General features: G+C 39.3%; 2 protein-coding genes across 2 annotated transcripts in view; one reads left to right on the forward strand and one right to left on the reverse strand.

Annotated features, from left to right (window-relative positions):
• Positions 1 to 308: 308 nt before the first annotated feature.
• Positions 309 to 16525, forward strand: EIF3M (eukaryotic translation initiation factor 3 subunit M). Its single transcript, XM_080405879.1, has 11 exons — positions 309 to 463; positions 1797 to 1929; positions 3414 to 3552; positions 3966 to 4089; positions 4610 to 4704; positions 9992 to 10075; positions 11451 to 11550; positions 11969 to 12050; positions 15065 to 15208; positions 15763 to 15823; positions 16250 to 16525. Exons 1-11 carry the CDS (start codon positions 422 to 424, stop codon positions 16368 to 16370), a joined length of 1125 nt encoding a protein of 374 aa, XP_080262005.1. The 5' UTR covers positions 309 to 421; the 3' UTR covers positions 16371 to 16525.
• A 143-nt stretch (positions 16526 to 16668) lies between these two features.
• The window catches only part of CCDC73 (coiled-coil domain containing 73), a 103910-nt gene continuing 100960 nt past the window's right edge, over positions 16669 to 19618 (reverse strand). Inside the window, exon 20 of the mRNA XM_080405846.1 lies at positions 16669 to 17520. Coding sequence (XP_080261972.1) covers positions 17311 to 17520 — 210 coding nt within the window. The 3' untranslated portion in view covers positions 16669 to 17310. The remainder of the gene's footprint in view (positions 17521 to 19618) is intronic.

Below are 19618 nucleotides of genomic sequence, written 5' to 3' on the forward strand. Positions count from 1 at the left end.
CCCCGACGCACCTGAGGGGGCCGCCTGCGGCTCCCGCCTCGCCGGCGCGGGGCAGCCAGCCGCGGCCGGCACGGCTCCCCCGCCGAGGCACTGCCCGCCGCCGGGCACGCCAGCAGCCGTGGCCGGGGCGCGCCAGCCAGGCCGTCGAGGGCCCGAAGGCCCGGGGCTGCCGGTGGACCGGGCGGACCCTTGCGGGGCCCGCGCCCGGCTGAGGGGCCGCGGCCTGCAGGATCCGCGCCCCGGCGAGCGCCTGTCAGCGCTCCCGCCTCGCTCCGCCCAGCGGCGCGCGGCGCCCAGCGCCAGACGCCGCCAGCCCCGCCCCGCCCTGCCGCAGGGAAGCGGAAGCGGGCGGCACCGGAAGTCGCTCTCCCTTTCCGGTGCGGGCGGCGTGCTCGGTCCGGGCGCGGGAGGCTCCGCCGCCATGAGCGTCCCGGCTTTTATCGACATCACGGAGGAGGATCAGGTCAGCGGCCGGGGCTGAGCGGGGAGTGGGGCGCGCCGGTGTGGGCGGCAAGGGGCGGCGGGGCGGGCGGAGCGGCGTCCCGGGCCCGTCCCCGTCCCTGCCAGGCCTGCCCCCTGGGGGACCGCGGGTCGCGCCCGCAGCCCTTTGGGGTGTTCCCGAGCGGGGCTCAACGGGCGGGGCGGAGGAGCTGTGAACTAAAGGAACGTCTGTGCCTGCAGTTGCCTCGTCAAAGCGCTTCGCCTCCGTGGGACTTGGCTGTCACCGCCCCCCAGCAGTACGGTTAGCCAGAAGAGGAAAGCTAGTTACCGAGTATTACATATACATCTTGGTTTTGCAGCATTCTCGATGCTACAGGAGTGGGAACCGTGAATTTTGTCTTTGAACGACTTCTTCCTCTTGTCTTTGAGTTGCTATTCCCAGTGTCTTTGAAGTGGTACATATATGCAGGGCTGGAGAGCTGCAGGAAATACACAGACAGCTACTACCCTTCGGTCCGGTTTTCACACGCCATGATGTCTTGTAACTCCCCATCAAGTAGTTGGCCTGAAACATCTTCGGTACAATGAAAGGGCCTAGGGTATCTGGCCGTGTCTTATGTTACCATAATGATTGACATTGTGCTTGATGTAAATTACACCTGGTGTCACGGTGGCATGCAGATCAGAGTTCCCCTGATACCAGAAGTTGTACGGCCTCATGCAGATTGTGTCTGAAGGGTTGTGGTTCTGCTGCTGAAACCGTGGGTTGTGAAGTTAATGCATAGGCTTGTCACTGGAGGAAAGGTGTTTTCTTGGTGTAGGTTTAAATCCTAACGAGGTAAGACAGGTTGCAGCATTATATTGGGAACTGTCTGTAACCTGTGTGAAGGCTGTAAGTTCCACCTTCTCTAAACTAGTTTTTTTACCCTTTTTCTTCTCTGGTGAAAAAGCAGCTAAATGGTTTTATTGTTTTGCTTGGTTTTAAAAGGGAGTAAAAGATTATAAAAATTGATAAGAAAGCATCTTTGTCACAAATACTTACTAGGCTTGGTGTTCTCTAACCAGCTATAAGTGACACTTGCAGTGAGAAAGCTCAACAGTTGTGTAATCTATTCAGTTGCTGGCAAACCAGCCGCAGCATGTGCAGCATCATGCGGTGAGTTGGTATTTGGGTTGTACGTTATAGTGGAGGAGGGAGAGTGTTGGAGGATACCAGGTAGGGAGAAGTGAGAGGAAGTGTGAGCAGCGGGGGCAGAGGAGTGGTAGCAGAACAAAAATCTGTAAGAAATTTAACTTGATCTTGCTGTTCACAAAACAACTTGTTTTGTTTGTGTTGTCTTTTGGTTTTTTTTAAGGCTGCAGAACTTCGAGCTTACCTGAAATCCAAAGGAGCAGAAATCTCGGAAGAAAATGCTGAAGGTGGACTTCATGTGGACTTGGCACAGATCATTGAAGTTTGTGATGTGTGCCTGAAAGAGGATGACAAAGGTTTGCATCGTTAAGTTTTGTTGGTTTTGCTAAACATATCGCTGTCAATGCTTTCAAACAGAAACAGCTGGCAGAATTTACAGGTATTTTGCATGGCTGGCATGTTAACACATGCATCTTTATAAAACTGGAAGTGCTTACTTCCATCATTGCCATGTAAAATTTGCATGTACTCTACCCGTCCCTTCTCCAGACATCCAGCACCCTTTGAAGAAGTCAGAAATTGAGCTGGGCTGTGCTTGTTAGGAGGGCATTGCAAGTCGTATGTAAAATAGGTTTTCTCTCTGAAGAAAAAAGTACGATAAAAGTGAGACTTACTGTCAATTAAAGGCTGTGATGCTGCAGGTCAAGAAAGATTAAAGTAACAAAAGTTAGGACTAGACATCTGGAAGTAGAAATTTTAAAGGTCGAAACTTTATTATTGTCTGAAGACACTAGGATTTTCAGTGGTCAGCAACTCTTTCCAAGTTAAGGGCTGTAGATCCTTAGAAGCTGCACTAATATGTTTTAATGGCACTAATAATGCACAGTAGCCTTAAATGATCTTTCTATGCCTGCTGTGCTCTGTATCAATATATGAATTCCATATAGAACTTTTTAAATGTAAAAAATCAATTGCTAATACGAATATTGGCATATACTGAATGAATATGTGACTATGAATATAGGCATATGCCTACATGAATATGCATAACATGATTACCCTATGTGTTTGAAGGATGCATGGTTCATCTAAGGAGTACTTAAGGTTATTTTTCATGTTGACTTTTACTGTAGGCAAATGGATATGAAATACTGGAGCAGCTTATTGCTCTGCTGTTTGATGTTCAGATGTCATCTCAGGGAATAAATAGTATTTCCCATATATAATGAATTTTGTTCTTACTCTTTGCATAACTGATACTTGGGCAGACTACGAAAAGAACACACAAAACCTGTCTGGTCCTGTTTGGAAAGGACGGAACACCAGGCCTAAAACAGGAGATGGGGAGGATTTTGAACATCCTTTGTTCTTGCAGGCATTTCCCTGTGGTCTGGGTATCCCTTGCGCTCCTGGCAAAATGTTTTACTGTACTTGAGTACTAGGTATTAGTATTCTTGCTATAGAACCGTGGGGCAGATTTCTGCATGTGCAGGAGGAAGCCACTGTTTTTTTAAGACCAAAACCTGAAGTTCCTCTGACCTCTCTTTTGTGTGAACAGAGAATTTGGAGCAAGCATGACACCAAATACCAAATTCTGTTTTGACTTTAGAGTGGTAATTCTTGCTTTACATAGAGATATGTTGGTGAAAGGCCATGAGCCAAATCTCTGGTACATTCTGATGAATAGCCAGGTGGGTTATCTTAGCATTTTCTCTCTTTTGCAGTCCTTGCCGATGCAAATTGGCAAGAGATTCATAGCAGAAGTAACTTTCCAGCACTAAATTGCTACTGATGATTGCTGCTTGCAGGTTTAAACAGCTGCGTGTTGTGTTTTGTGCAGATGTTGAGAGTGTGATGAACAGTGTAGTCTCTTTGCTTCTTATCCTGGAACCTGACAAACAAGAAGCACTGATTGAAAGCCTGTGTGAGAAGTTAGTAAAATTTCGGGAAGGAGAGCGCCCATCTCTCAGATTGCAGCTGTGAGTATTGTACAGAGGAAAGTGAGACGATGGGATCTTGCAAAGTAAGCCTTCCTTTAAAGAGGAAGGATTATCTTCTATGTCTTTAAATCAGTGTGGGGTATCTGGCAAGATATGGTACTCTGTTGCAGGAAGCATGCTTTTTTTTTTTTTTTTTTCTTTTCCCTATCATAAAATAGAATTACCAGTATACTTTCTTTGCTTGGGTATTACAAAATTAAAATGAAAATAGTTTTCAACTGCTTTGATGAAAATGGTTACGAAACGGAAAGCCATTAGAATTCATCATGGATGTAATGTGCCACTAGGTGCTTTGTGTGTACTAGCATGCATCTTCATAGAAACATTTATGTGCACTCCAGTAATGGTTTTTGAAACCTCTTTAACTCAGTTGTTTGTTGTTTGTGGTTTAGACTGAGCAACCTCTTCCATGGTATGGACAAGAACACTCCTGTGAGATACACGGTGTACTGCAGCCTTCTTAAAGTGGCCTCCTCATGTGGTGCCATCCAGTACATTCCAACTGAACTAGATCAGGTAATTAATGTGGCGCTTCAAGTTATGGCCTTTGTATTAACCATGTTGCGTCTCACTAAATAGTAGTCAGAGTTGATACAGAGCCTAGTGACACAAGAAAGGCAGAATACAGATATTATTTTTATAAAGGTCTGTCTACAGATCTAAATCAAGTGGCCATTTATTTTCTGTTTGTGATGCTGAACATAGTTAAATGTGTCTGATTCCTGTGATAGCAATGGAAATGAGAAGCTTTGATCAGGAGTGAGGCACAAGTTCTTGTCCCTTGGTCTGGAATCGGGGTGTATTAGAATCATTCATCCTTATTTAGGAAGTAACGTGGAGAGCACAGACTTTTGGCTTTTCACGGGAAAACTTCCAGGCTCTGAATGGCAAGGGCTGAGAGTCAGAGGACCCAAAGGAGAAATCTCTGTGCCAGATCTTCTCAATCTTTTTCTGCTTGAGAGAAAGTGAGAAATATTTTCAGTTTTATTTTAGTCTTTTCTCAGTGTTTTTTTTTTCCCACTTGTATTCTGCCTAGGTCCGAAAATGGATTTCTGACTGGAATCTCGGCACAGAGAAAAAACATACGCTTCTGAGGCTGCTGTATGATGTCCTAGTAGACTGCAAAAAAAGGTATAAAAGACAAGTAATAGATACTAGATAACTGTATTTTAAGCTGATGTGTTGTAACTGATCTGTAGGGAACGTATTTCTCACAGCACCTTTAAAATTAATCTGTACTGATAATTCAATCCAATTATACCTGGGTTTTTTCTTTTTATGTTTTTAAGCACTCTTACATTAAACCAATGTTTCCAAGAATATTAAAGGTAATAGTGAATTAGCTGCAAACCACAGACTCTCAAAACTCTTCCTTTCTATAAATATTAGTCATTGAGCCATTGTAGCATTATGCCAAGCTTATTATTTAATTGCACTTTTGATATTTTAGTGCATGGTAGTGCTAGCTCTTACTTAATAATGTTGCAAGGCTTATCAATCACAGTGAACACAATCAGTCTTTTTATGTAAACATTACTTTTAGGACAGAGCTTTCTACTAGTCACGGGAATTAATGTCCACAGTATACCTGCTTGGCTATTTTCAATAATCCTGGATCATAAGAAGCATCTTTGATCTACCAAACTTGGCATGTAAAGTAATCCTCTGTGTATCATGTCTGTAAATTAATGTAGGTCTTAACTGAGAGCTGTCATCAATTTATCTTACAGTTGTGATACGGTGTATTGACTGTTTTGGCTAGGGCTGTAGAGATGGGCTGGTATCCAGGAGTGGTTTGAGCGTGGAGTTCTGCAGCAGTTTCAGCCTGTTTAAGCTGTCCCTGCTGTAGTTTGGGATGTGTGTTGCTTCTCCCCGTGCTTCTCACTCTGTTTTCCAGGTTAGTTTTCCAAGTTAATTTTCCTAGTGAGGTGGCATCAGGACCTCTACACCGCTGGCTTATGCTGGTAGTGTAGCTGCATTTGCATTTTCTACATTTAAATAACTTTGTACTGCTGCAGAAGGGAGAAATTCTGTCCTGTCCCCTCTGGCTACCAGAACCTATGTCGGTTTGTGCTGGTGTAGGCACTTGTGCAGCTGTGCAGCTGCACGGTGGGTCGGGCTGGTGAGGTGACCTTCCCAGGGGTTAACAAAGGCAAGTGTGGAGCTGTCATAGGAGGAGGTGAGTTCCTTCTGGCAGCAGAGTTAGCTTATTCTGGCCTGCTGAAATTGTAGCCTGGAAATGCTGCATCAGCATAGCAGGATCGTTTGTAACTAACCTCAATTTAGGGATGATGAATCCTCGTGGAGTAGTTACACTGTGAGCTACAACATTGTTGGGAATTCCTATTCCTGTTACTAACATTAAAATGCTTTTGTGTTGATAGTAGTACTGTGTGACAGATTTCAGATGGTCAAAATAATTTCAGAAACATTAATCAGAGATCTTATACATGGCTTAGTGCTTGCTTTCAGAAATGTTACAGTGATACTCTGTAATGCTCTTACTCTTTTAAACATTTTTCATCCTATTGATTTATTGAGAGGTTTTAACTAGCTTAATACCCTTACTTAATAGCTATTTGTTTTTAGCTAGTCTTGTTAAAAAAATCTGTGGATTAAACTTCCACTTTACGTTTCCAGCGCTACCAGTAACCTTGCTACCAAATGGGTTTTGCTTACTGATAATAAGTGAAATTTTTAAGTTGGGCATTAAAAACCTCCACTAACCCTGTAACACATTACTCCTGTACCCGGTGTCCTTACCGTCTGTTGCAGCAGGCTTTGCACTGGATGGAGCAATGTTTCAGAGCGCTTAACACTTCTCTCCAGAAAAGAAAACACCAAGTGACCCTAGCACCTTTGACCTGGTTCACTCCTGGATCAGTGGGCAGTATTTGCAATAGTATGGGAAACTCACAGCAGCATTCCAGCTTTAGCACTCAGGAATGTTGCTCTATCTGGCAGTATGGGAAGATAAGTGGGAACTGAAAAATAAGTAAAAAAAATCCTACCTCAGTTACCGTGTTGATTTATAATCAAGGGTAAAGAATACAATGTGGAAAACAACAGAGTTTAAGGGGGTTTGTTCGTTTGATGTTTTAACTTAACCAAGTACGGCAGAAGAGATGGTTTTTCATAGCTGATAGACTTTTCCCCAGTGGCTAAGTTGGTTGTGAACAGACTGGTAGCTCATGAAAATTAAATCATACAGATGTTATGTGTGGTGTTCCTTTTCCTGCAGCGATAAGTGAAAGCTTGTTTTATCTAATCTTTTCCAGTCACTTTCTGGTTGAAGTTTCTTTCTGATGGTCAAAATCGTCTTGATCTCTTCGAAGAGGGCTTTTTATCTTTCCCATGATCAACTGAAGAAAAATTGGTGGTGGTGGCTGGAAAACAGATGGCTGCTGTGGCTTGTTCTCAGATCTGTATTTGGTAGCTGAACTTTGTGAAAGATTAGTTACTTTCTCGGCTGCTCGTGCTCCTTGCCATAAAGGTTCTGCAGTAGAGTTTTTGTGCCTCAGCTGCTTTAGTCTTCAGCATTTTCCTAGCTGTGTCAGTATGAAACTGCAAGGTAACGCGAGCTGTTGTGTTTTCCAGTTACAGATGGAGTTTTACAGGTGTGCATGGCTTGCGTGCAGCCAGAGTGGAGTTCTCCCGTACGGCCCAGCCAGGTGCCAGCCTGGTGCAGCGTACAGTTGGTCTCTGCCATTGACCTGGCAGGATTCAGAGCAGGATTAGTCCTGCCCAAGTTTCCATTCAAACAGGTCTGACAGGTCTGGTTATTAATACCTCTAGCAAAAAGTTCAGCATGTCAGGCACCTGCGAAATAATTGTTTCATTTAATTCCATTTAGTATCTTGTAATGTAGAGGGACATGATTCCAACTTCTTACTAAGTTTCTGAATACTCTGTATTTTTTTTTTCTTCCTTTTATCTACCATCACTCTTCAATTCTTCCTGGCTTTTTGTCAAGTTACGCATCTAGACTGGCAAGTGGAGCCAAGAGTACTTGTGCAAGCTGTCTTGCTAGAAAAAATGTTCACATTTGCATCTTAGGTGAGATACACATTTGGCAGTGAGCTTTGATAAAATAGTGATCTGTATTACTGCTTTCAAAATCCTAATTTATGGTAGTAATCTGATGTTGAGTGGAGTAAGATTAAAAGGCCTGTGATACTTGCTGAGGCTCACAGGAAATTAGCACAGAAAGTTTGGGAGTAATTGTCTTGTGTTCTGTCTATTGTCTAGTATTCTGATGTTTCCTAGAAATACAACTGAAAGATTCCACTCCTTCCCCACTTGAAAAAGGTGAAAAAAAGAAAAAAAAAAAAAGGTGGGGGGTTGCAAATACTACTTGAAATTAGTTAAATTCATAGTTTTCTATTTTTGTTCCTAAGGGAAGGGGGAGAAGAGGAAAAGTTCCAGAAATCTGTAACACAGTTCTGAAGTGTACAAGAACAACTACTGACAGCTTGTATTAAATAAGGAGTCTTGTATTGTTAGGCTGAATAGGGTGCGAGCTGAGCCTCTTTGAATGTCTATATAGTATCTGTCCTGTATTAAACTGGTTCTTTGTCTTCACTAGAACATCTAGTGTTGATGAGGTTTCACCAGTGCAAAAATCAGTCTGTCATAGACTGATGTACATGGAAATGGTTCCATCATATATAAAGCTGTCTAAATTTTATTTCACTGATACAGAGCTGTTTGTTCCTCTACACGCCAGCGTTAGTTGCCATGACAAAACATAGGCTGACGTCTTTAACGCTGGAGTCTTAAAACAAATATTCCATTCGAGTTTACATCCCTGAATACAGTTCTGGAATAATGCCTGGAACCTATAGAAAATTCCCCTGTCTTGGGCACAAACTGTCTTTGTTCAGTGCGCATCCAGATCATATATGATATTGCTTGTTTCCCATGATGTCTTAATATTTGTACTGTACATCTATGAAATCTGGTAAATTCTCTAGGACCACAAAACCTCACCCTATAGAGAAGTTGTCAAATATTGTGAGATTTAAAATAAATACCCATATAAAGATAGTGTCATTGTACTATAAAAAACATTCGGACCTGTGCTGCTATATGCGTTAAACCTGTATCACAGCACAGTACGTACTAGGAGTACTGTGTTGGTTTGTTCCTTCCTGATGCAATTTATACCATTAAGTAATCAAAGTGATTTGAAACTTTATTTTTGCAGTTTCTTCTTTTAAAGAAAATTTTGTAGGCCTTTTAGACCTACAATGGGGAATTTTGTTATATCTGGAAATACGCTACTTTGAAGGAAGATCGTAGCTTTACACTGTAACTTTTGTACTCTGGAGAGTAGCATCCAACCTTCCTCCCGTCTACTGAGAATGTGCCTCTTAGTAAAGTAGTTGCCAGTCTGTGTATGTGCATGGGAGGCTTCTGCGAAGCACATGCTCACATTACTGAGTTTTGGTTGTGTGTACGTCCACACCCGATCTTGTTCAAAGGCAGTAGTAAGGTGGCATCAGCAAAATCTATCCTCTGTATAGAGGAACTGTCACAGCCTTCTATTTCGATAGTTAACAAGAACTCCATGTGAAACAGGAAACAGCTTTTTGTGTGTATACATGTAGCATATTCTATGCTTATATTTTTTGCCAAGATTTTTTTAAAAAACATCAGCAGCTGCCGGTCTCACTAGTGTGACACGTTCTCACGTAAGAACTGTTACGTGAAAATAAATTAAGATTTGTTAAAATGCACAGCCACGGTCTTGGAGCTGGTTTGCAGCAACATTGATGAGCTGTTGTTTACAAAATAATCTGGGTAGACAAGGCTGTAGGTTTACTCAATTTTCTTAGAAAGAATTGTTTTTCCAAAAGCTGCCTGTTAAAGCAATGTTGGAAGCTGCTTGCTTCACAGCAGCCAATCTGATTTCTGGCTGCTTAACTTTGTCAGGAAAACGAGCAGCTCTCACTCTGAATACTTGAAAAGAGAATCTGTGAAAGAAGAAAAGGCAGTTTTTTTAGTCATTTGCCTGACCATAAATATTCTTTAAGATATGCCATTTTGCATTTGAAATAAACTTTGCAGTGCTACTTACTCTGCAGTGATTAAATCCAGATGTGCATAAGAGGAGCATTCTAGTGAACCATATAAAGCTGTTCCTAGCTCAGAAAGCTTTTTCCATAACCAGCAGGTAATTTATCAATTTAAGAGAATGAAATGAAGGGTGAAGATAAACATTTTGTAGAACAAGAATTGAAAGAATACATCTAGTTAATTTGTTCTCTCCACTAGAATTAAAATGGATCATCTACATCTTCTCAAGTGTAATTTAATTTGACCTATAACATCATAATGGAATTATTTAAATATTTGAGTGTCTTGTTTGAACTATTTTATTCAGCAGTCCTGAGGTAACTTTGTTTTTCTTCTATAGTGACACCGCAGCAAAAGTAATGGTGGAACTACTTGGAAGTTACACAGAGGACAATGCTTCCCAGGCTAGAGTTGATGCTCATAGGTAATACTGGCTTCCTGTTTTCCTTAAAAGTAGCTTTTCCTTAATTGCTAAATTATGTTGATCACTTCACTATTGAGTATTGAGTGACCTGGCAGGTGAGGGCCCTGCCGCAGCTGCTTTGTCTGTAGCATGGCTGACTTATCGAGAGTTTGTCTGTGCGGTCCACAGTGGGCTTGGCTGGTTCCAGGCAAAGTCAGGTTTACTTTGTTGTGCAAGTGCACAGGTGTGTTTCTGGTCACTGCTGGGAGAGATCAGCCTTGGATAAGCACTTCGTTTACATCAACTGCGATCAAAATTTGAATTGGCATCATCTATTTCAGATTTTTTAACTTACTGATTGTTTCATTCTTTAACTTCAAGTGTTCAAATAGCACTTTCTGTTGAAAAGAAATTCTTGCTCTGTTTTCTGTGAGCGAGTACTAAGGATGTGAACCGCACAGAAGTAAGCTTACTTGTTGGACATGCTGGGAGTAAATTGATTCTTTATGCTATGTTTTCCCCCACTGGCCACAATGAGTAAGAGCTTGTATTTTGACATTCTACCTAGCATGATTCTTCTTAGGAATTAGATTTTTAGTAAGTGCTCTAGTTCTGCCAGGTGTATACAGCCAGTAGTTCTCAAGGGAGTTCTTTGTACTTGAGCATGGAGGAAAATCAGGATGTCTCATTTGGAAAATTGAAGTATCTGTGCATAAATGAAAACTTCATTAACTACCCTACAGCAGTCTGAGGCCTTTTACGTCTGAAAGAACGTGTCTGTCTTGGGTTTGTCATCTTGCTATGCCTGTGCAGACCGTAGGTTCTTCTGGCTGTATGTTACGTAGGCAGGGTCGCGGCGCTGGCCATCGGAGCGAGGGTAGCACTAAGGCTTCTAACGAGGTGCTGAGCAAAAGCTTTCATCTAGAGTTCTAGAAACACTGTAGGTCTGTTTATAGTCTGGAGCTGTAACTGATAAATCATAGGCCTTGTAGTGTTTGGTATTGGGGTTTTCTCTGTTTTGTGTCATGTATTCAAGTGTAATTAATCTTCCTAAACAACTTAATTCTATGAAATTTTAGGAGGACAGTAAAAATACCTCTAGGAATGAAGGCTGGGCTGGAAATAAATGCATAGATGGAAACAGTAGGGTGATCTGTAGTCTTGCCACCTGGCAAACTTAATTTGTGATACTGGGCAAATTACTTAATGCTTTCTGTTCCTCGCTTTTTCCATCTGTAAAATGAAGATTAAAATTGGAATGTGACATGTCTTACATTTAACAATAGTTGCAAACCCTTGGGTGTTTCCTAGAAAGCAAGGAACAACAAATTGAGTTGCTGTTACTCATAAAAATGTGTATTGCTGTAAAAAATAAGCATTTTCATTTTCTAATTAGATGTATTGTACGAGCATTGAAGGATCCAAATACCTTTCTCTTTGATCATCTTCTTGCCTTAAAACCAGTCAAATTTTTGGAAGGAGAACTTATTCATGATGTAAGTCACTTTTTTATTTTAGCAGGATACCTGTACAGTGCCTTGTTTTATTGGTGTTTTTTAAAATTCATTAGAATAGTTATTTATGTCAGTAATATTGAGCTGCAATGTACTATCAGTGCTTTTAGGATTAAAAATTTTGAATACTACATCTGAAATGTTTCCCTTTAGAAGTTTCATAAACTCACATTACAAATCTGCTGTCATGTGAGTTCTGTAGCAAAACTGCCTTCCAAGTCTGAGAAAAGGAAGCTCAGCACAGATTGCCCTCAGCTAGTGGCAGAAGACAGAATTTTAGCTCTTAATGGTTGATTTTTCCGTTCAATCCCAATAGTTTATATATATATATCTCCAGTCTCCAGGGAGGGAAACATAGGTAATATTTAAACTCTTCTGATACTTGTTTTCCATCTTCTAGCTTTTGACAATTTTTGTAAGTGCTAAACTAGCATCCTATGTCAAGTTTTATCAGAACAACAAAGACTTCATTGACTCCCTTGGTAAGTTTTCCAGTTATTACATTTCTGACTATTTACATGGCTTAAGATATGGAAGCCGCAAAGTGCTTCAGTTGAACACATACATTGAAGCCCAGGAAATTTAATAGGACTTTTACATAATGGATTAGAGTTTGTAGAGTCAAACCTCTGCTAGATTGTAAATGGACCAGCTAATTGTGGTTTGTTCTACAAGGACAAGCTGGGGTTTTCTCTTAAACCTTTCGGGAGGTGAATTTTAATGCATTGATACTCTAGGCTAAGCCAGAGACCAGAACTGTATTGAGTAAGCTAGCAGCTTGCATAAATATCTTACAATTTTTTTATGATTAATAACTTTATAACAGCAAATATTTTTGCACAGTGAGATAAAACATGCAAATTGTGTGTGCGTGTGTCTGCATGTGCTGATGCATTAGACCTAGCAAGCCAGTCTGTCCCAGTTAATTTGTTTCATCACATGAAGTAATGTGATGGAATGTTAATGTCAGCACCCTCTTTATTTACACACTGTGGAAAAAAGGAGTAGTAATTAACACTTTGACACTCCCCCATTGATGTGTAATTGACTGTTTCAAAGGAGCACTGGTTCATAAGCTATTGCATGCATTAAAATTACGTTTTTTATATTCCAGCTTTTTAGGACAGGGGTCAGTGACAATGCAGAAATTGCTCAATGATGCAGATTTTTTTATTACTGCATTAAGGTTTTGACATATTGGTAATGAATGAATGTTTCCATAAAAATCAGATTTATTTTTTTTTATAACTTTGATTTTGAAATGACACTTGAACACTGGCTGAATGTGTTTGAGGAAAGGCATAGTTTTGCTAAAACAGAGTTTAGTGCAGCCTTTTAACACATGCATTATTTTGTTTAATGGAGTGTGGTATAATTCTGAGAATAATTACCCTCAAAGCTTTAAAATGCTGGTACTTTGGGTATTAAAATGATGGAAATAACAGTGTGATTTTTTTTGTGGATAAAATTAGCAGCAAGTTTTTGGTAGTTTGTAAATGCGTATATAAGGATAAGCATACCTTTTTCATACGTATTTGAACATTAGTTGTGCAGACATCGTATGCTTTTCTTAGGGGAAAGGGTTTTGCATTGTAATTAAAGTATTGAAATGGCTTATCTGTTATTTGTACAGAGAAGTATTTGCTGAAAATGCTGTTACGCTAACATTTGAATAAATTTATGGAAGATTAATTACACATATGGAGTATTAATCATGTAATATACAATAGTCATGATTTCTTTTGCTTTGCTTCCCGGCGTTTACCTTTGTGAACCTACAGTGTGTGCATTTTCAACGTCCAGGATGCATACAATCTTTGTAAAATCCTTAAAGATCAGTGTAAATCTTTTGAAAGACAGCCTTACTTCCAATTATCTTGACTTCTCACCTGCTTTGTGGTGTATTCAGAAGATCCTGAATGTGAGCAGTGGACAAGGTAGAGATTCTGAGGCAGTGCAGACTGGAATGCTAGGAACTTGGTCTGATCGTTTCAGCCATGCCTTTGAAAAACAAGGGCAGGTTGGTATAGGAAACAATGCAATTAATAGATAAGGCATTCAGAAATTCTTCAGAACAAATATGACCTGTTCCCCCAGATAAAACAGACCTTTAAATATGTATTTTTTTCTAAATAACTTCCCAAGATATTGGACTTTAAAAATAAAGGATATTAATAATGGATTTCAGTGCCAGTACAGCATCCTTTTTAGTTGTAACCTTTGCTGGAGCAGGACCAGTTGAAACTAGGCCATGAAACCTGTGCAGCGAAGGCTCCTACAGGTGGCATCAGTTTGTTACAATTTGGTGTTTTATTAATGCTGACAACTTAGGCCAGCAGTAGCATTATCTGTGTCAACTGAATCGCCCTAACATGTCCACATTTAATCTGGTATTATCGGCAGTCTTTTTTGCAAAGTTAATCAGAATCTCATTTGCATTTGTTAATTAGGGTTAATGTGTGCTAATTGATTTTTTTGATGCTTGTAGAGTTCCATTAAACCCAGTTAGGTATAGTTGCTGGTGCTCCTCATCTGTATGAATTATGGTGATCACGTTTTTGTTGAATCGGTGCCAAATAGGGAACCTGCATCATAATTACAGCTAATTAACACAACATGATGTCCTGCGCTAATGTGCTTTCCTGTTAGTGTATGGATGTTATAAATTCCAACTTAAATATTTACCCAAGCAATGTGTTTAGAATGTCATTCCAAAACAAAATGATTGACATTCCTTTTAAAGAAGCTTCCGCTGAATCTTGATACCACACAGAACTTGGATTAAGAGCGAGCTTAATGTCTTAACTTGTTGACCTGGACTTTTTCTCAGGAAAACTCTCCGATTTAGAGGTGCAAGCCCTTGGCTCAATTTCTCGTGTTGCCATTCATACAGTCATGTTCGTCTGTTCTTGAGGAGCACTTTTTGCCACACTGGATGCTGTAAGCATACATGTGACTCATGATGCTTTTTTTGCTGCTGTGGTATAAACAGTTAATTCAGTGCCAAAACACATTCTTCTGGCACAGCAATGTTGTGTTGCTAAGTTGTTACTGAGAGGGGTTTATTTTCAAGCAACTACATGAGAATGAGCGGTGAGGCTGTAAGAAGGTTTTGGCATTACTGGTCATGTATTTTCCATTTGGTGCAGTGTTGTTCAGATGATGCAACTGAAAAATTTATTTGCACCCTCACCACCTAAAATTCTGTTAAGGTGATGTTTTTACTGTTTCAGAAATTCTCTGTGCTTCACTTCTGTAGAAATTTATTACCTTTCACTGACAATGACTGAATCTTGATGAATTCACAACTAAACTAGCTTTTTTAGCAAAACACAAAGAAGATACAGGAATTAATGTTTTACCTCAAAACATGTTGAATGTTTTCTTGATGTGAACTACATTTTAATTTATTGGAAGCATATATAGTAAAAATAACATGAAAAAGAAATTATTGAATTATAATTCATATCCATAAACTATCAACACTTGTACACAGGCTTGTTGCACGAACACAATATGGCAAAAATGAGGCTACTTACCTTCATGGGAATGGCTGTAGAGAATAAAGAAATATCATTTGACACAATGCAACAGGAACTTCAGATCGGAGCTGATGATGTAGAAGCATTTGTTATTGATGGTAAGAACTGTGGTACCGTACTTTATGCAGGGCTAATGAACAATACCTTTTGTAGTCTTCTAAGCTAACATTAAGTATTCAGAAAAATACTCATTTTTAATTTCTGGGTTTGTTAGATCCTAGAATATAGCTGCAAAGCTTCATGCTTAAAGACATGCCTAACTGTTGTCTTTTAAACTGTTTTTCTTTTCAGCGTATTTCATGTGATTCTTTATAGAACTAATAAATTGTTTGCAGGTTGAATTTGTAATGTGGTTTTGTTTGCTGTCATTAAAACAGGATGTGTTTGTAGGGGAGAGAAGTTCATAAAAACTCTACAGGATATTGCTTTAATATATTGGCACCAAACAATAGGATCTATGCATGACCTTCATCTTGTTACATCATTTTGTTTTTCTGCCTACTAGACTGTTAAAACCAACAGCAAAAGAATATTAAGTGAACCGCTGTGGTTTTATGTTTGTATTGATCTAATTTTGAACAGGTTTTATACAGTTTAATGCCTTTGCACTATCTTTGAGAACATTGCTCAAAACAGCATTGCTTTTTTGCAGCTGTAAAGACAAAGATGGTATACTGCAAAATAGATCAGACACAGAGGAAAGTAGTTGTCAGGTAAGACTTAATTCTCCATAGCATTTTGCAGAACTTAGTGTGTTCTAATTACTTCGCTTACATTTGTAGAATATTTTAACTAGAAGCAAGGTATTGTTCCTCTCAGTTGCTGGTAGTTAAATAGTTGCTATTTATCATAATTTTATTAAAGCTCACACTGAATGTGATTAGCTTATTTAATGAAAGAGTCCTACTTTCCAGCACATTTCATTTAATGACCTAATAGTGACAAGAATACTAATGACTGTTGTTGCTTTAAATATTTGGGAAGGCTACAGAATTCTCTTAACTGGTAAAGTGCAGTCTTATATGGAGAAAATAAAAAATGTTCCTATTCACTTGTGAGAGTAAAGTAATGCTATGAAATAATTATTAGGTGAGCATGACATCTAGTGATCATCTTCCAATTTTGTTTTACTTCTCTAGTCACAGCACACATCGGACTTTTGGAAAGCAGCAATGGCAGCAACTGTATGACACTCTAAACACCTGGAAACAAAATTTGAACCAAGTGAAAAACAGTCTCCTCAGTCTCTCAGACACCTAAACATCTTTTTTGACCTAGTAATGTCACCATAGATGAAATTTATTCAAAACTTTACCAACTTGTGAATGTTTCCAAAATGTATGCAGTTGGTTGAAAGAAGCTGAATATTCTAAATTGCAACACAAAAAAGCAATAAAACTAACATGGGAAAATAACTTCTGTTGATTTTCTTACATAATTAGCAACAACAAACAGCAGCAATATCGGTTGTGTTTCTTTTGTTCTTGTTTAAGTTTGCAAGAGCTGTGGGGAGGGAGATCAGGAAAATGATGGAGCAAGTAATTGTAAAGTAAGAGAAAAATTCCCTTTTACCCTAAGGAAGGAAGAATGTGAACCAGTTAAAGTGAAGCTTTATGAAGCAAGTTCTGCTGCCTTGCATCAGGAATGATCTACAGAGGTTTTAGTGTTGAAACAAACCTTACTGATACAGAATCAACTACAACATATATTTAAATATAATTTGGCAGTAAAAGTAAGCAGAAGACTTTCCTGTTCTGCCACTTAGAACTGCTGTAAGTTGTTGTAAGTGTGTGTAGAAACTGTTGTGTTTTGGAAGAGTTGCAGCTGATGTTGCTTGAAAACTGAGTGAGCAGTCTGACAGAAATCAAATTGAAGTATTTCAGCCAAAACTTCTGAGGAGCAGGAGAAGGGACTTTTCAAGTAATCATTTAATTATAATTAATGGATATGAAAAGATTAACTTGTGAAAGTTCTAACTTTGGGCAAAACCCGTAACAACTTGGATTTGATTGCAGAAACAGAGAACTAACAGTAGGGATTGTATCCATTTTTGATCTTAGACTTTTTTTATGTGCTGTATTAAACATGAAAGCAGAGTGCACATATACCATATTCTGTCAGAATACCTCTACAAAGCTGGTTTACGTAAGTGATTTATCTGTGCATAAAATACATGCTTTTTTTCTCCTGCCACTGATCTTCACTGGCCTTCTTCATATTTTCTTTTTCTTGCTGAATGAAGTCTCTCCAAATTCAGGAATTTCTCAATTTCTTCTATTTGGTTTTGTATAGTAGAGTTATGAATAGAACAGCTGTCCTCATCTCTTAGTGCACTTTCACTTCTTTCTGGAGCTCCAGGCATGTGGGAAGGCTTCTGCTTGTGCTGTAAAGCAGTAAATATTTCTTTCACCTGACAGAACACAAACTTAGCAGTTAATAATGCAGTGAAATTCAGGTACAAAGGTTCAAATTGTTAGATTTTTGCTGAGCGTTAAGCAAGCAAGGAAATAGGAACAGAAAGATAAGTCAATTGGAAAAAAACACCTTGATAATGACAAATACACTTTTGTGTATTTACGAACTTTAACGTAAGACTTAGTACAGAAGAGTATGACTAAAAAACCCCAACCTTGTACTAGAATGCAGATAAGCAAAGTAAATAGTTTAATTAAACAGTTTAATGCTGCAATTGACATTTCTATTGCTATGCAGGCATTTTATTAACAAAACCCAAAATTACAACGTTTATAGTGCTAACTCCCTTTCTGCTTTGCTGTATAGATTAGAAAGCAAAGACAATTAACTAATGCAAGGTCTGTAATAGTTTTTTTGTGTGTTACAGATATTTTTGTTCTTTGACTAGTTTTAATTACTATTTGATAGATACTTCATATCCGTCCAAATCAAACACATATGACAGCACAGTAGGTAAACAGTTCTTTGCTAGAATGATGAGTATTCCACTTGTAATGCAACGTGTAGCTCTTGGTGGGGGTTGGGGGGTGGCATGTAGCACTATCCACCTGCCTGAGCACAGGTGCGCAACAAAACCATGCTACGCCGAGCCAGTTGTCCTTGGGGATCTGTAACATGACATCTAATAATTTGGTTGCATGTTAAGGTAATTCTCCTACAAGGATCACAAGATTGAGGTCTTCCTCCTCTGCACAGGTGTTTTTTAATATTAGGCAACTGTGCCCCAATTAACTGTAAGCCACAAAGTCGTCGTCAGGCCTGCCTTTATTTTAGCACATCAGTTTTGTGCTATAACTTCCCTTACTCAGTGCACAACCATTTCTTGGAAGTTTGAAATCTGAAACAATAAACTTCATGCAAGTTGTTTGCTTAGCCTGTTGCATCTGTAACATTACTGCCATGCAGCTGATGATACTGATGCTTCAGGTCAATAATTACTGTAATCTCCATTTCAGTAAGGAAGTAACTTTGAGCAATTAAAATTTTGAACCTGTTAATTCTAGCAGCCATATACATACACTCTCCCATGCTCTTTCCCAAGGCCTCAGAAAGAAATAGATCATACTTCATTGCAAGTCACTAATCAGAATCTTTATGGAATAGCATGTGGGGCTGCATCTGTCCTGTACTAATCCAAAGAGAAAAACTTCAGGTCTTCCACATGTGGAAGTGAAATTTTGCAGTGAAATAAAGCGGTGCCTTGGGTTTTTCTGAAGACAAGAAGCATTTAGGCCTCTCTGGAGAAGTAATTGCAGCTAGGTAATATATATAGCATTTTAATACAGTTCTATTACAGTGGGTTTAAAATAAAGCTTTAAAAATATAATTTCAGCTGTCAAACTAAATATACAAGTAAACTGTGTCTTATTGCCAGCAGTGAGTAATCTGGCAACCTATGGGACACGTGTAAAAATATATTCACTGCTGAATAGTATGACCGTATGGTTAGGGACTTGTGTTTAAACTGAGCTGAGGAAGCTTATTCATCCTTACCTTGTACTCAGGCACGTACAAACTAATTTTGAAACAGTTTTTCACATCTTTGCTGGAATTTCAAGTGTACCTGTAGCATTTCTTTTTATTTTTTTATTACTTTTTAAAAAGTACTGTCCTTTGTTGAGTGAGATTACCCAAATTGCAGAAGGCATAAATCTGCTGCAGTTATAGTCATACGTGTTAGTCAAATCAAATAAACTGAGCAGCAAAAAAACCTGATGAGCCTATTTTTAATCTTCCAACAGATTTTTCATATCGGTCACAAAAATGACAAATTGGAGGACAGAAGTTATTAGAGTGACACCAACACAGAACGGAGGGCGTGGTCTGCCATATCCCAGTCTGAGATGTCATAGATTAAGTACTTGGGAAATAATGTAAAATCAAACCAGTAATGCACTTGTTGGTCTCAGCTTTTACTAAGCCAGCATTTAAAAAGCTTTAGTTTGGAGGTGACAGAGTAGATGTAACCACAGTCAGATAATGAAATACAGCTTTGTATTATCACTCAGTTCCTGGCTCCACCTCAGTGAGGA

The sequence above is a fragment of the Falco punctatus genome, assembly GCF_963210335.1.
Source record: "Falco punctatus genome assembly, chromosome: 10".
Lineage (NCBI taxonomy): Eukaryota > Metazoa > Chordata > Aves > Falconiformes > Falconidae > Falco > Falco punctatus.

Coding starts and splice junctions, on each gene's coding strand:
- EIF3M (XM_080405879.1), top strand. CDS start 422: ATGAGCGTCCCGGCTTTTATCGACATCACGGAGGAGGATCAG. Junction 12,051..15,064: donor AGACTTCATTGACTCCCTTG/GTAAGTTTTCCA, acceptor ACTTGTACACAG/GCTTGTTGCACGAACACAAT. Junction 15,209..15,762: donor AGAAGCATTTGTTATTGATG/GTAAGAACTGTG, acceptor GCTTTTTTGCAG/CTGTAAAGACAAAGATGGTA.